The sequence below is a fragment of the Zonotrichia albicollis genome, chromosome 9 (genome assembly GCF_047830755.1).
Source record: "Zonotrichia albicollis isolate bZonAlb1 chromosome 9, bZonAlb1.hap1, whole genome shotgun sequence".
Classification (NCBI taxonomy): domain Eukaryota; kingdom Metazoa; phylum Chordata; class Aves; order Passeriformes; family Passerellidae; genus Zonotrichia; species Zonotrichia albicollis.
In genome coordinates this window covers 40,381,797-40,398,114 of record NC_133827.1, presented here as the reverse complement: position 1 = coordinate 40,398,114, position 16,318 = coordinate 40,381,797, and the positions used below count along the sequence as shown (strand labels likewise).

At 46.2% G+C, this 16,318-nt stretch overlaps 1 protein-coding gene across 1 annotated transcript; it reads left to right on the top strand.

The window, feature by feature from the left end:
• Window positions 1–671: 671 nt before the first annotated feature.
• Window positions 672–4,896, top strand: OTOL1 (otolin 1). Its single transcript, XM_074546694.1, has 4 exons — window positions 672–984; window positions 1,999–2,088; window positions 2,921–2,992; window positions 3,200–4,896. The coding sequence occupies exons 1-4, from the start codon at window positions 672–674 to the stop codon at window positions 4,093–4,095; spliced, it is 1,371 nt and encodes a 456-aa protein (XP_074402795.1). The 3' UTR covers window positions 4,096–4,896.
• Window positions 4,897–16,318: the final 11,422 nt, after the last annotated feature.

The window sequence follows — 16,318 nt, the reverse complement described above, 5'->3', positions numbered from 1 at the left end:
TGTGTGTCTGTCTGTCTGTGTGTCTGTCTGGTTTTCGGCTGTTTGGATGGCCTGGAAAGGCCCGGGGTGGCCTTGGACAGCCCGCGTTTCAAAGGACGAGAAGAGGCTTCAGTTCTTTTCTCGGTCTCGGTGTTTATTAATTGTTTATCTAAAAGATTTTCTCTCGGCCCGACAGAGCTCTGCTCAGCAGCCAGCCATGAGCACACTCCCCTCCCCTCCGGGCGGTCACCTATCTTTATACCCAAAGTTGTGTATACAATATTTATCATTTTTCCCCAATACCTTTCACCCTTATTGCCCAGTGCACTTTTAGTAATGACCAATCCCAAAGTGCCACCATCACCACAGAAGATGGAGGAGAAGAAGAAGAAGAAGAAGGACAGGACACGCCCCAATTCCTCCATCTTACTTCTCTAAACCCCCCTGTACAGAAATCCTAAACCCTGTGTCTCACCCTCTAATTAACCAATCCCTTCACCATTCACCCCGGTGAAACCCTCCTATCCTCATACAGGTGTCGTCTCCTGTGTAGGATCAAAGTCCAGCCACCAGACACTTCTGGCAACATTCCAGGACTCCCGAGCCCCCCAAGGGTGGTCTCGGTGACACCTCAGTCCTGAGGTGCTGAGATCCCACGTGTGTCCGTCCGTGTGTCTCCCACAGCCGCTGCCATGCCGAGCTGCCCGCGGCCCGTCCCGCTGCTGCTGCTGCTGCTGCTGGCGCTGGCTGTCCCCGCGCTGGCGGCGCTGAAGGTGACCCCGGCCGTGCTCTACACCAAGCCCAGACCTCCGCAGCCCCCGGCAGCCCCTCCATCTGTCCCGGGGAAATTCCCACTCCCAGCGGCGCCGGGCAGGGCTGAGCTCCCCACGCTTCTCCCCTTGGACAACTCCACGCTGGACTCGGCCGAGTTCTTCTTCAACTGCTGCGACTGCTGCCCGCCCGCGGCGGGGCCTCGGGGCTGGCCGGGCCCCCCGGGACCCGCAGGTGTGCTGGGCCCTCTCTGCTGGGCTGGAAATGCCAAATCCAGCGGCTTTTCCCTCGGGAAATCATTGGGAGTGTTTGTGCAGCTGGTGGGGGAGATCTCAGCCATCTGCAGCTCTGATGCTGGGTGGTTTTGGCTGCTTTAGGGGCTCCTCACCACAACAGCCCTGCATTCTTCTCTTTCTTATCACAACAGCCTTGCATTCTCTCCTCTGACTGCTGCAAGCACAGTAAATGTTAAGTGATACACAGTGTGAGTCAGCTACCCCTAATCAGTGTCTCTGTAACCCCTAAATCTCCGGCCTCAGCTCTTCCTGAGGGGCAGCTCTGATTGTTCCCTGGGACAGGGACAGCAGCCAGGAAATGGCTGGAGCTGTTCCAGGAAGGTTTGGGGTGAGTATTGGGATTTTAGGGAAAGGTTCTTCTCCTTTAATCCAATGCACTCCAGGAATTTTCACTTCCCATGGCTTTGGAACGGTTGGCTCATTGACATTGTGGTGGCTGCAAAGGGAGTTTGATCTCTCATCTCTTGATGGAAAAGTCCTTGTGGTGATTGAAGGTACCATAATCTACTCCCAGACAGGCACTGGGAATCTCTGGATTCCCAAGGGGATGGAAAAGGGAAATGATTTCAATCCCTCCTTTCTGCAGCGTGGAGCTCTCAGTTTTCCCCTTCTATATTTACAGAATTGATTCACCTTAAGGAAAGGGACAATTCCAAAGCTGTGGCAGCTCCTCAGATATTAAAGGCAGATTAATTGCTGATGCTTTGTGAACCTCTGAGCTCCTGTGGCTCTGAGGCAGCTCAAAGTTGGTTTTAAAAAGTCTTTAAGTACAGCCCAGAGTGAAAGGCAAAGCTGTGAGATTTGATGATGTCAAATAAAACAAGCAGCTCTCCCCAAGGTGATGGAATCACCTCATATACACTCCTCAATGCCACACTGCTCAGGTATTGATGAAAATGTTATTTAGAAGTTAAACCTTGGAGTTACTGAGATAATTTTGTTGATTTTACAGGTCCCAAGGGGGAGAAGGGAGATGCTGGGCTGCCAGGGCTGCCAGGATCCCCTGGCCCTCAAGGTCCAAAAGGCTCTAAAGGAGAACGAGGTAAACCAGAGCAATGGAAAATGCTGCTGTCCTCATAAAATAGCACAAAATTATTAAAAAACTCACATTTTTTAAAGCAAAAGAAGATTTCTGCAAGGGATTGAGCCCTGGAGAGGTTTAGCTGGCATCAGTGCAGGGACAGGAACTCAGATGGTGGCAGTGTTTGTTCAGGTGGAATAGGAGCAGCGGCTCATAAAGATCTCACTCAAAAATTCTTGTTCTGAACAGGAGTTCAAAATCTGGGCTCAGTTTGCTTTGGATGAAGGACAGAAGTAAAAAAGCCACCACAGAAATTGTGTGCAGGTGTAAAATCTGCATTTCAATTTCAATCTCTCAGGCAAAAGAGCTTCAGTTCAGATGCTGAGCCATCATTATCCATCAGTATTCCTGAAAGGAAACCCTGCCCTTGATCTAGGGCTTAGAGCAGCTTTATCCTGGCAGGATCCTGCTGCTGCCTCTGGGAATCACCCGAGGTCCCAGCAGAGTGTGGGGCTGTGCAGTCCCTGCAGCCCCTTAGGCAGCGATTCACTCCTGGAAAAGCTTTTTGGCCACGCTGGAATGAGGAATGCAGAGCTGTCACCTTCTCCATCCTCCATGAAACAGCAGCAGCTGCCTGGCAGAGGGGCAGAAATCCCAGAGTGAGGTGGGACTTGGGGCTGTGGGAACCAGCTGAGGCTCCTGGAGCTGTTTCCTCAAAACCCACCTTGCTCACCTCTGTTTTATTAACGAAGTGAGGGACAGAGTCCCAGTGGGGTGTGATGTTTGCTGTGCTGCACTCACCAGCACCAATTAATTAATTAATTAATTAATCACTGCTGCAATGATTTGCTAGGAGGAAAAGGAGAGCAAGGGGAGAGAGGAGCGAGCGGAAGCCCCGGTTATCCAGGGAAACCTGGGCTGCAAGGTAGGTGTGGAAAATCCAGGATTGCTCTGGAAAACCCAGGATTGCTCTGACCTTTCCCTCTGCTCTGGGTTTTCCAACACCATGGAAGGACCAACCCCTTTGGATGGTCCCTCCATCTCCAGAGCAATCCAATTTTATTGGTTTTAACTTTCTTTTTTATTGATTTTAATATTTTTTATTGGTTTTAATCTTCATTTTTCTCCCCAGGTGAAGCTGGAGCCAAAGGCAACAAGGGCAGCTACGGCTTCCCTGGACTGAAGGGACAAAAGGGGGCTAAAGGGGACACCTGTGACAACGGCACCAAAGGAGACAAAGGGGACAGGGGGGACCCAGGAGAGCCAGGAGCGGGCGGAGAGCAGGGGGACAAGGGAGAGAAGGGGGACACGGGGGAGAAGGGCTACTGTGGGGAGCCGGGGGGCAGAGGGGCCAAGGGGGACAGAGGGGAAGGGGGCACCAAGGGCGAGAAGGGCAGCAAGGGGGACACGGGCATTGAGGGCATGCGGGGGGTGGCCGGCAAGCAGGGAGAGAAGGGCGAGCAGGGCCACAAGGGTGACAAAGGGGACGTGGGCCCTGTGGGCATGGCGGGCCCCGGCGGGCCCAAGGGCGAGCCCGGCGCCAAGGGCGGCCGCGGTGCCCCGGGCAGGAAAGGCTCCCGCGGGGCCAAGGGCGCCCGGGGCGACGTCCCCAGGGCCCCGCGCTCGGCCTTCAGCGCGGGGCTGTCGCGGCCCTTCCCTCCTCCCAACGTGCCCATCCGCTTTGACCGCGTGTGGTTCGACGAGCGCCACGACTACGACCCGGCCACGGGCAAGTTCAACTGCAGCGTGCCCGGGGCCTACGTGTTCTCCTACCACGTCACCGTGCGCGGCCGCCCCGCGCGCCTCAGCCTCGTGGCCAGCAGCAGGAGGGTGGCCAAGGCCAGAGACACGCTCTACGGCCAGGACATCGACCAGGCCTCCTTCCTGACCATCCTCAAGCTCAGGGTGGGCGACCAGGTGTGGCTGGAGGTTGGCAAGGACTGGAACGGGCTCTACGCCGGCGCGGAGGACGACAGCGTCTTCACGGGGTTCCTGCTCTACCCCGATGGTTTTGAGGTCCTTCTGTGAGCTTGCAACCCTGAAGAACAGCTTTTCCCTCAGGGTGTAAGAGGAGAAAAGGGCAGCACCGTGGTTTAGTTGCCATTTTTGTGAGGTTTTAACAAAAATGTTGATATTTGCAAGGATTAGTTTGAAGAAGTCACGCATCCTTTGCCCATTGTCCAAGCACCAACATGACCAGCGTGGGGTGGGGAGGGCATCTCCCAGCACAGTTTGTAATTAGAATATTCAAATCATGGAATGAAACTCCTTCCCAGCTCCTGCAGTCCTCGCATGGCCCAGGCTCCCTCTAGGAATCAGTTCTGATCACCTCTGATTTTGATAAAAATGCCAAGGTTTGATTTATAGAGCTCAGCCAGATGGGAACATGAGCAGTAGGTTCCTTGAAATCACCTGAAAAGATTTAAAGCTCTTTTATCCTTGAATCAGTATTATTTAGTGCCTTAGTCTTGGTCTAAAAGAATATTAGATCAGTGTAAAAAACCCTCCTAAATCTTGTTCTTAAACAAAAATAAATCTGAGACTTTCAAAAGTAGCTGAGAGGTGAATATTTTATTTTATTGGCTTACTTAGACCACCAGGTTCTGAGCCTCTGATGCTGTGGAATCATCCTTGGGATCATCCTCATCTGATGCTTGGGATCAACCAGATGGGAACATGAGTGTAGGTTCCTTGAAATCACCTGAAAAGATTTAAAGCTCTTTTATCCTTGAATCAGTATTATTTAGTGCCTTAGTTTTGGTCATGAATTATATGAAAAAATGTGTAAAGGAGTACTCAGTCAGTGTAAAATACCCTCCTAAATCTTGTACTTAAACAAAAATAAATTTGAAATTTTCAAAAGTAGCTGAGAGGTGAATTTTTTACTTTATTGGTCCACTCAGACCACCAGGTTCTGAGCCTCTGATGCTGTGGGATCATCCTCGGGCTGCTGGGAGGAGGAGGAGACACCAAGAACAGACTTTGGAACTCCCTTGAGGTGTTGTGATGGCTCAGAGGATTTGTGGGAATGTTTAAAAAGCCTCACAGAGACCATTTGACCAGAAAACCTTAATCCAAGCTGGTTTCCACCTTAAAAATATTGAAGTATATTAAAAAAATCCCTCATTTTGAGCTGTTTTTCCTCATTTTTCACACTGTGGCAGAATGACAATGGATTGATTGAGGATGTGCTTTGTCTCATGATGGAGCCCTGCTAAAAAAAAGCCAAGATATTTGTTCTCTTTCACTTCTGCTTTTATTTTCTTTGGCAAAACTGTCCCCTCTTCAGGCTGCAGTGAAGCATTGTGACACTGGTGGAAGACAATAAATGCTCAGGGTTCCAATCAGGCCAGCAGCCCCTGTCAGTAATTATGAAAAATTATTCCAAAGCTATAAAAACACCTATTTTGTGGGTTTTTCCCATGTTTTTAATAAAATATTTCACATTTTAGCCCTTAATTCCATGATTTTCGGGGCAGGACTGTGTTTCTGAGCCAGAGGAACATCGGCAGCAGAGCTTGGTGTCTGCCTGTGCTTCCTGCCCTGGGTTTGTCCAGGTGTCCCCAAGCCACTGCTGCCATCAGGAGTGTCCCCAGCTGGGCTGAGTTTGCCCCAGAACAAATCCCACCTGTGCAGCCTCAGGGCTGGGAGTGGTTAATTAAAGGGATAATTGGGGCCAGGTGGGAATTCTGTACTTATTTGGGATCAGGGAGCTGCTCTTGGCTGGATCCTCACTGAGCTTCTGCTCCTTCCACTCTGGATTTCCATTCCCTGTTCCAGGTAAGCCCCTGGTTCTGTTTTTCTTTGATTTGGATGAAAATGGATGGATTTAATTGATTCAGACCAGGGTTGTGAATACAATATCCTGCTCCAAGTTCCCTTATTTCAGCTGAAATGTGCCTTAATTTTTTTAAAATCTTGTGGCTTTGCTTGCAGCTGCTTGGCTGCTGAAGGGTTTTCCCTTTTGAAAGGAGGAAAAATATCTTTTGGTGGGAATTATTGGGGAAAACACAAATATATGGCCTTAGATGCTACAGAGACGAATCCACTCAGTGCTTGTCAGAGCAGTCTTTATTTCCTTGTGTTATAAATGTGGCCCTGCAAAAGAATAATAAAAAAAGAGCATTTAGCAGAGTTGTCTGTGCTTTGTGTGGCTCTTTTCTCCTCACATTCACTTTATTTCTCCCCTCTGCAAACTCACAGCCTCTATTTTTCTTAAGGTTTTATTTTAGCTCCATTGCTATCCAGATTTTTCATCTCCCCAGGGCATATCCATTTGTTTGGATGACTAAGTTGCTTTTCCTGTAGAAATCTGAATTTCTAACTTGCTGATCCAAGTCTCTCCCATGATAAGTCATTGTCCATCTGTTGGCTCCCTCCTGGGCTGCTGCAGGGAGGATTAATGTCTGTGGAGCAGGCTGCAACTTAGGCCTGGACTAGCAAGGACAGTCTTGTTTTCCTCATGTTCTTGTTGGTGCTTCTGAGGAATGAAAAAAGGGTTAGATGGATTTTTAAATTTTGTTTTTCACTTTCCACGCCTAGAGAACTTGGTGGGATTTTACAAGAATATTTTTTTTCCCCCTGTAATCATTGAGATCCAGGTTCCAGCTGGCTTCATCCCACCTTAAACCTGTGTTTGATGGACTTTCCTGCAGGATTTTAGGAAGAGCTGTGGAGGGTGCTCGCAGGGTATCAGCAGAAGGGTGAATCTGCTGCAGAGAACTCAGGGCAGCACCCCAGGAGAACTTAAAAACTCGTGTTGTGTGTGTGGCTGATAAAATAAGATGTTATGAGCTGCAGGGCTGGGATTTATGGTGCAGGACTGAGCTGTTTGAGCAGTGGTGCAGCCGTGCCCAGCTCACCTGATGGGCCAGGATTGATTCCTGGGCTGGTGTTTGGGACTCTGCATCCCACTGTGTCCTTGTGGGGCAGGGATTTGGGAATGGGGAGGCTCCAGGGGCTTTTCTGTGAGGATCTTCCCTTGTGTCCCATGGAGCCAATGGCACTGGACATTTTATTGCACAAGGCTGTGTGTCACGGATAAAGGTTTTGGGAATTCTGGGGGGAAACACAGGAGCTGCAGAGAGGAGTGTGGGTTTGTGGGAGCAGCAGCCCCGGAAGGAGAGACAGGAGCTGAGATCCCTTTGGAATCCAGTCCATGCAGGAGCACAGATCCTTCCACCGACCCCACAGCGCAGCAGGGCGGAGGCTGGGATCCCTTGGGAAGCTCAGCCTCGATCAGCTCTGGGTATTCCCACGGAAATCCACTCAGGATCAGCCCTGTGTGATCCCATAGGAAGAAGCAGGAGGTGTGAGGAGGAAGACAAGAAAACCTGGGATGAGCTGCCTGCAGCCCCCATTCCCTCATCCCTCTGCCCAGGAAGAAGGGAGGAGTAGGTTTATTCCTATTATTTTCAGTTTTATTTCTCATCACCCAACTCTGGTGATAAATTTACTTCCCTACGTTGTCTCTGCCCTGCCTGTGACCCTCTCCCTGTCCTTCCCTCACCCCAAACCATTCCTGGTTTTTCCTCTGAGCAGGGAGTGATGGAGCAGCTCTGGTGCTGCATGGAGCTCATCTCTTGTAGCTCAATTAATTAATTAATCAAACCCTTTGTGTGCAAAGTGCCAGCTCGGGCTCCGCTCCCGGCGGGTTTGGGGACGCGGCAGGGACAGCAGGTGGCAATGTGGCGCTGCGAACCGACCGAGCCGGGAATGCGCTCGGAAATTCCTTGGGAAACGGGAGCAGCGCTGCGGGGAGGAGCCGGCCTTGGGACTGGGATGGGCTCTCCGTAGGGATGGATGGGTTGTTTCCATGGGGTGGGAAGGATGGGATGGGTTGTGTTTTCACAGGGTGGATGGGATGGATGGATTGGTTGTTGTTTCCATAGGCTGGGATGGATGAATGGATTATTTCTGTAGGGTGGGATGGATGGATGAATGGATTATTTCTGTAGGGTGGGATGGATGGATGAATGGATTATTTCTGTAGGGTGGGATGGATGGATGAATGGATTATTTCTGTAGGGTGGGATGGATGGATGAATGGATTATTTCTGTAGGGTGGGATGGATGGATGGGTTGTGTTTTCACAGGGTGGATGGGATGGATGGATGGGTTGTTGTTTCCATGGCGTGGGATGGATGGATAGATAGTAATTTCCATAGGCTGGGATGGATGAATGGATTATTTCTGTAGGGTGGGATGGATGGAGTGTTGTTTCCACATGGCAGGATGGTGGGGTGGATTGTTGTTTCTATGGGATGGATGGATGGGATTGTGTCCATACAGTGGGATGGGATGGATGGATTGTTTCCATGGGATTGGATGGATGGATTATTTCCATAGACTGGGAGGGATGGATGGGTAGGTTATTTCCATGGGGTATGATCGATGGATGGATTGTCATTTCCATAGGGTGGAATGGAAGAATTATTGTTTCTATAGGCTGGGACAGGTGGATGGATGGGTTGTTTCCATGGGATTTGATTTTTTTCCATAGGGTGGGTTGTTTTTTCCATAGTGTGGGATAGATGGATGGATTGTGTCCATGGGGTGGGATGGATGGATTGTCATTTCCATAGGGTGGGATGGAAGAATTATTGTTTCTATAGGCTGGGACAGGTGGATGGATGGGTTGTTTCCATGAGATTTGATTTTTTTCCATAGGGTGGGTTGTTTTTTCCATGGTGTGGGATAGATGGATGGATTGTGTGCATAGGAGGGATGGATTATTTCCATAGGGTGGGATGGATGGATTGTGTCCGTGGGGTGGGATGGATGGATTGTCATTTCCATAGGGTGGGATGGAAGAATTATTGTTTCTATAGGCTGGGACAGGTGGATGGATGGGTTGTTTCCATGGGATTTGATTTTTTCCATAGGGTGGGATGGATGGGTGGGTTGTTTTTTCCATGGTGTGGGATAGATGGATGGATTATTTCCATAGGGTGGGATGGATGGATTATTTCCATAGGCTGGGATGGATGGATTGTCATTTCTATAGGGTGGGATGGAAGAATTATTGTTTCTATAGGCTGGGACAGGTGGATGGATGGGTTGTTTCCATGAGATTTGATTTTTTTTCCATAGGGTGGGTTGTTTTTTCCATGGTGTGGGATAGATGGATGGATTGTGTGCATAGGAGGGATGGATTATTTCCATAGGGTGGGATGGATGGATTGTGTCCGTGGGGTGGGATGGATGGATTGTCATTTCCATAGGGTGGGATGGAAGAATTATTGTTTCTATAGGCTGGGACAGGTGGATGGATGGGTTGTTTCCATGGGATTTGATTTTTTCCATAGGGTGGGATGGATGGGTGGGTTGTTTTTTCCATGGTGTGGGATAGATGGATGGATTATTTCCATAGGGTGGGATGGATGGATTATTTCCATAGGCTGGGATGGATGGATTGTCATTTCTATAGGGTGGGATGGAAGAATTATTGTTTCTATAGGCTGGGACAGGTGGATGGATGGGTTGTTTCCATGAGATTTGATTTTTTTCCATAGGGTGGGTTGTTTTTTCCATAGTGTGGGATAGATGGATGGATTGTGTCCATAGGAGGGATGGATTGTGTCCGTAGGGTGGGATGGATGGATTGTGTCCGTGGGGTGGGATGGATGGATTGTCATTTCCATAGGGTGGGATGGAAGAATTATTGTTTCTATAGGCTGGGACAGGTGGATGGATGGATGGGTTGTTTCCATGGGATTTGATTTTTTCCATAGGGTGGGATGGATGGGCGGGTTGTTTTTTCCATAGGGTGGGATAGATGGATGGATTGTGTCCATGGGCTGGGATGGATGGATTGTCATTTCCATAGGATGGGATGGATGGGCTGTGGACCTGCTCAGGAGTCACTTTGTGTCCCTGAGTCACTCGGGCTCTTTGTGTCCCCTCGGAGCCGGGCTCATGGATTTTGGGATGGGGGGACATTCCCAGCCTGTCCCTTCCACTTAGGGAAGGCCCATTTAGAATTTGATGCCTTAGAAAGGCCAAGCTTGGGCCCACAATGGTGTTTATTTACTGGAGGCTCTCTGTGTGTTTATTTTGATTTAAATGTTATTTTATCACTGAGGATCCGTGTCCACACTGAGAGCTCTGGATGCAGAGAGCTTCAGCACAAACCTCAGCTTGGAATTTGAGAATTATTCCCAGCTTCAATAATCCCAAGAAGTTTGTGACCACATGGAGGGCTCTCTTTGCTGGTTTTAATACAAGGCTTGTGATAAAACCGACCAAAAATCTGAAATTCCCACATTTTTGGTGCCTCCACACGTGGAAAATGAGGAGGCAGGGAAGCTGTAAATGCAACAGAAGCTTGGCCATCTCCCTGATTTGTGGTTCTCATCATTTAATTAGGCAGCCAAATGCTGTTATCTCCACCTGCAATTGATTTTTGGCTGGCAAATTAGTGCTAGACAATTAGAGGTGTTCCTTAAAAACAAAAAAAAAAAAAGGTTCATGAAGCTTCCTGGAACCCAAATCCTCAATAAATCCATTTGGTTTGCAATGAGAGTGAGGCTCCTGCTTCCCTTTAATGCCTGCTGAAGGCAGAAAAAATAATTTGTGCAGGTGCTGGTGATTCCCAGGTGCCTCTTTTACTCTGGAGTGACTTTTGGGGGAAAAAATGGGAGATTTGGGAGTCATTTGGAAGAGCAGGGTTGTTGTGGTTACCAGGTCAGGGCTCTCAAATCCATTTTAGTGAGATCTCTACTCCATATCCAGGCTATTTTATTTTTCAGAAAGAAACTGGACTTTGGGAGCATTTTGGACAGATTAATATGCAAATAATTAATGTTAAAATTGTTATTAATATATTAATCTATCACATTTCCTACATATTTCTATATTTAAATTCCTTATGTGTCTTGTGCAGTTTCCCAGCTGAGAAGCTGCAGGAATAACAAAATCTGTGTAAAATCTGAATTTTGGGCTGGACTTTGGCCCCAAAAAAGCCCTAAAATGGAGGTTTAACTCTTAATACTTCACTCAAGCATAACCTCAAGAATGTTTAAATAAGTAATGAATATTTATTTAAAATGAAGAATAAAATGATGATTTTTCTTCATCCCTCAGGTATAATTTGATAGAATTTAATCCTTATCACAAAGGTGATTTTAGGGGGGAGGGTATTGGTGTCACTTAAATGCTTAAAAACTGATTTTTTTGTGATGAGCTCTGCTTTTTCTTTTTGTCCAAAAATTCAGTTTGTGCTTTTACATGAGGTTTTCTTGTACAGGTGAGAGTCCCCCAAATCCTGATTTATTTGATGAAGAATTCAGGGAAAGGCTTTGCTGGTAGATGGCAACTTGGGTTTAAGAAGAATTTAATAAATTTATTATTTACGATGAATTTATAATACAATAAATGTATTATTTAAAATTACTTATGAACCCTCCTCCCATTACAAAATATGGAAATAACATTGAGTTGTGTGAGGGGAATTGGAATAAAAATATTTGTGGGATCAGCCAGAGCAATGAACCTTTGGAGCTGTGGTGCTGAGGGATGGGTTGGATATTCCAGATCCAGCTGTGGACACAAAAATGCCACCAAAACTGTGCAGAAAGTCACAATATTTGGGTGTTTTAAGCTCCAGGCTGTTGGAGCAGTAATCAGAGTTCCAAACAGCCACACCACAGCTTTTTCCAAATTTATCTCCCCATTCCTTCATTGCTGTTGTTATCCCTGTTTACCTCCAGCTGAAATCTTTCCACTCAATTGGTTCTAATTGACTCAGTCACTTTAAGGAAAAGAACTTGGGAAAAAAAAAAGGCCAAAATATATATTTTTTTCTCCTCATAAAACCTTCCTAAAAGAAAAAGATAAATCCAAATTACGAGCTGCTGTTCCCAATGGAGCCCAAATTCATCTGCGGCATAATTGGAATTACAGCATCTCTTGGCAGCCCAAAAGAGTAATCAAGGAGAAAAACTCAACCTAGACCCTGAAAAGTTATTTTAAAATCAAAATGGTGCACTTGAACAAAAAGTGAGTGGAAATAAAACCAGTTTTAGTGAGTTTATTCTGAGTAAACAAGATAGAATTGTAAATACAGGGATATCAACAACTCCAGGGTTGAAATGACCTCACAAGCAATATCTGGAATTCCATGAATTCACAGAAAACATTTGGATTTTAGCTCCATGTGTCCATATTACTTTGTAATAGACACAGGAATATTGGGTAAGGAAATGTCCTGCTCGGTTTTCATGGGAAGATAGTGGAAATTTTTTTTCCTGTTTTCATGGGAAAATAGTGGAAATTTTTTTTCCTGTTTTCATGGGAAGATAGTGGAAATTTTTTTTCCTGTTTTCATGGGAAGATAGTGGAAATTTTTTTTCCTGTTTTCATGGGAAGATAGTGGAAATTTTTTTTCCTGTTTTCATGGGAAGATAGTGGAAATTTTTTTTCCTGTTTTCATGGGAAGATAGTGATTTTTTTTTTTTCCCTGTTTTCATGGGAAGATAGTGATTTTTTTTTTTTTCCTGTTTTCATGGGAAGATAGTGATTTTTTTTTTTTTTCCGGTGTTCATGGGAAAATAGTGGAAATTTTTTTTCCTGTTTTCATGGGAAAATAGTGGAAATTTTTTTCCTGTTTTCATGGGAAGATAGTGAAATTTTTTTTCCTGTTTTCATGGGAAGATAGCGAAATTTTTTTGCTGCTTTAGAGAAAAGCTGACTATGCATCAGGTAAAATAGGGTCTGAAATATTCAGAAATATCTGCTGAGTGCTGGGACAGGGTGGAATCCTTGAATTAAGCTGGAAAATCCCTCTAAGGGCACTGAACTCCCCCAGCACAGCCCTGCCCCATCTCCCCAGGTGCTGAAAAATCCCAAAATGCCTCCATCCTGAATGGAAAAATCATTCCCATTGGTCAGATGCAGGAGATGCTTCCTGGAGCCGTCCCAGCACTGCTGGGAACATGAAAAGCTTCAGTGGGGCTGAAAGAATTTATCCTTTGGGGAAATTATGGGTTTTTTTTTCCTTTCTGTGCTGCTTTGCTGGAGCCTGGGGCAGATGGGAGTGGGATTGGGGTGCTGGGCATTCCCAAGGGATTCTTACAGCCAGGATTGATGGGAATCACTTTTCCTGGAGATGGAGCTCCTTTGGAAGTCAGTGTCAGCTTTGAAACCGTTCTGCAAACCCATCCTCACCTGTGGGATTCAAATGGATGCTTTGTGTTTGAAATCCAGGGAATGGATTCCACCCCCAGGCTGGATTTATCCCTGAGGGTTCACCCAATAATCCAGGAATCCCTGGAAAACCCAGCAATGTTCATGGTCTGACTTGGTTTTTGCTTTTCATTCCTGGTTTGAGCAGGATTACAGAAAGAGAGGAGCTCAAAATGCTCCTCAGTTTGGACCCACCATTTGTAGCTTATCAAAGCCCAGCTCTAGGTTTTTATTGGATAATCAATAAATCTAATCAAGTTTTATGGGAAGGGTGGTTTTATTTTATGCTGTCATAAATTCCCCTCATTTTGCCTATCAGCATTTACAAGGGATTTGGAAAGCACTTGGAAAAAGAAACCCACATCCAGTTTCTCAACAGGACTCTTGAATTTCTGTCCGTGTCACATTAAAAGCAGAATTGAAAAAGTTTATTATTAAATCCGTGCCCCTAAATTGACCCATCCCAGATGGAAACTCATCCTCATAAATGGTATGGATAGGGATGGATCACTGAAATAAATTCTGAGAAGTATTAAAAAAAACCCCCAAATATTGGAGTATGAACTCAGCTCTTCATACCTTTGTAGCTGCTCTGGGATGGTGCCTTTGGAATTTTCCAGGGAAGTTGGAGCCGTTTCAGCCAGGAAATGTGAAATCCCTCAGCCCCGGGGGTGTCTGAGTTGTTGAGGGTCAGGGATGGTTTTTGTGGAGCAAGGAAAGCTGAGGGACACCCCTGCTTTCCATGGTGCTGAAATTCTGAGGGAATTCAGGCTCATAAATATCAACTTCTTGAGCAAAGTGCTTTAGGGATAATGTTCTTTTACAGAGAGACTCAAGGCAGATTAATTACTCTGGAAAAAAAAATTAACAATTTTTAAGTAGTAGAACCTGTCAGTGTTTCCTGTGAGAGAAATAATAAATATAAAAATGATTTCAGTGTGTAATAGAATCTGTGGTGTCAGTGTGCTGTTTCAATGTGTTGTTTCTCTTTGTTTTTTTACCAAATACTGAGTTGGATTGGGCTTGAAATTAGGATGATTTTAAAATAATGCTGGGGGGAGGAAGAGTGGGAGGACTCAGGAGCTGAGGTTGCACCTGCAGGAAATTGAACCCAGGGCTGGGGCTCACAGGACAGACCTACACCTGGTTTTTATTGACTTTTTTCACTTTTCCACTGGAGATCGGCCCCCCTGACCCTGCCCTGCTCCCTGGTGGGATCCTCCTGCAATTCCAGAATTCCAGACTCCCCCCTACCCTGCCAGCTGAGCCTTTCCTGGTGAGATTTGCCCAATATCCCACATTTTGAGCACTGATTCAGTTCAAGGACAGGCTCGGGGAGCGTTGCCAGGGGATTTCAGGTGCCCTTATGCTGTGTCCCATTTTCCCAGCCCTCAGAGCTCGCAGACACCTCATATTCAACAGCCACTGCATATTTTAATTTCATTTTCTGCTGTGATGTATTTCTGGCCAAGACAACATAGCTGGGTTATTTATCCTCTCTTAATTGCTGTTTTCTGGGAGCATTTTGCCTTTTGTGGCCGAGCAGGAGGTGGCAGTGACAGCCAGGCTGTGGCCTGGGATGATGAGACTGCTCTGATCCCGACCTTAAAACCAGGGCAGGAGGCTTTTATTCATATTCATACTTCTTCCTGCTCAGGCAGCTCTAATTTTAGAAGGAATTGTACTTATTTTACTTATTTAGAGGTTTTGATGATGCATTTTTATGGCACAGGGGTTTGGAAAGGTCTTGGCTCTGAGGAATGACAGGAGTGGGGCCTAGGGTCACCCCTGAGGCCAGGAGGGTGTTTGAGCTTTGCAGTTTTGGCCTTTGGAGGCAAAACTCATGGAAAAGCCTCATAAAATATCCATTATTTGCTGTCTAAATATGAAACAAGTCAACATTTAATAGGGGAAGACAAAACAACAGGAATCTGGTAAATGGGGGCCTTCAGTTCTTGTGCGTCCTCTGTGCTTGATGCCCAACCTCAAACAGAAATCACTTAAAAATCCCTTAAAACTGAGGAGATTTTGCCTTTTTCCCCCCCATTTTCCCTCCTTTTCCTATTGCCCCCATCAGTTTTTGCCCTGCACATCTGGATTTCCACCCTATTTGTGACCAGCAGGAGTTGCTGCTATCACTGATGGGGAGACTTCCAAAAGATCCTGGATTTTGAAGGGAATGTCCTTTAAACTCTCTTGAAAACTTGTCCCGCTGTAATTTGTCTCAACAGAAATCATTAAAACCGTGCATCTCTATGATTTTGTGCTTATCACTCTGCTCTTGTGAGTTTTGGGGTGTTGTAGCTCAGGTATCTGTCCCTAAACCTAATCCTGCTTTGCCTTTCAGAGAAATAATTGATATTTCCTTGAGCATGTCTCCCTTCTCTGCTTTATGTGGGCTCAGACAGAATAAATTTAGCTTGAAAAACTGATGCTCATGTCCTCACAAAGTCAATATTTCAGAACAGCTGCAAAAGGGGGACATTTAGAGGGTGCCATCACCCAGAGTGATGTTTCTCTAATCCTTTATCTTTAATTTGGGTCAACTAATGTGGAATAATCTTGTTATCCATGACAACCTGGCTGGGCAGGGTGACGTTCCCTCACTTTGGGCCTCTAACTCATCTCCAGCCCCATCTGTGTCGCTGGGTGAGCAGGGATAACATGCAAAATGTGGAATATTTTTAGCAATCCTTCAGTAAAAGCCATGAATTCCCAGATAATGGAGCTCGGGTGTCAGGCAGAGTCATTCCAATTACACAAAATTACACAAAAATCACACTTCAGGCACCCACAGAGCTGTGAGGAATAATTGTTCTTTCCTTATTTATGGGGCAACTAATAATGAAAAGAGGTTTTTCTCTCATAACGTGATTTAATCTCATGAAACTGATTTGCTTCATTTCTACAGAGTGCACAGTGGCTCTGCCTGCTGCTCTCTTGAGATGGCAACAAGGGAATTTTGGATTTTTTGAGTGTAATAAAGATATTAAACAGAATATAAAGAATCATATATCAGAGGGAAAAAAAATCCTAAAATTAAGGCCACCAGGTGACACTTGAATGG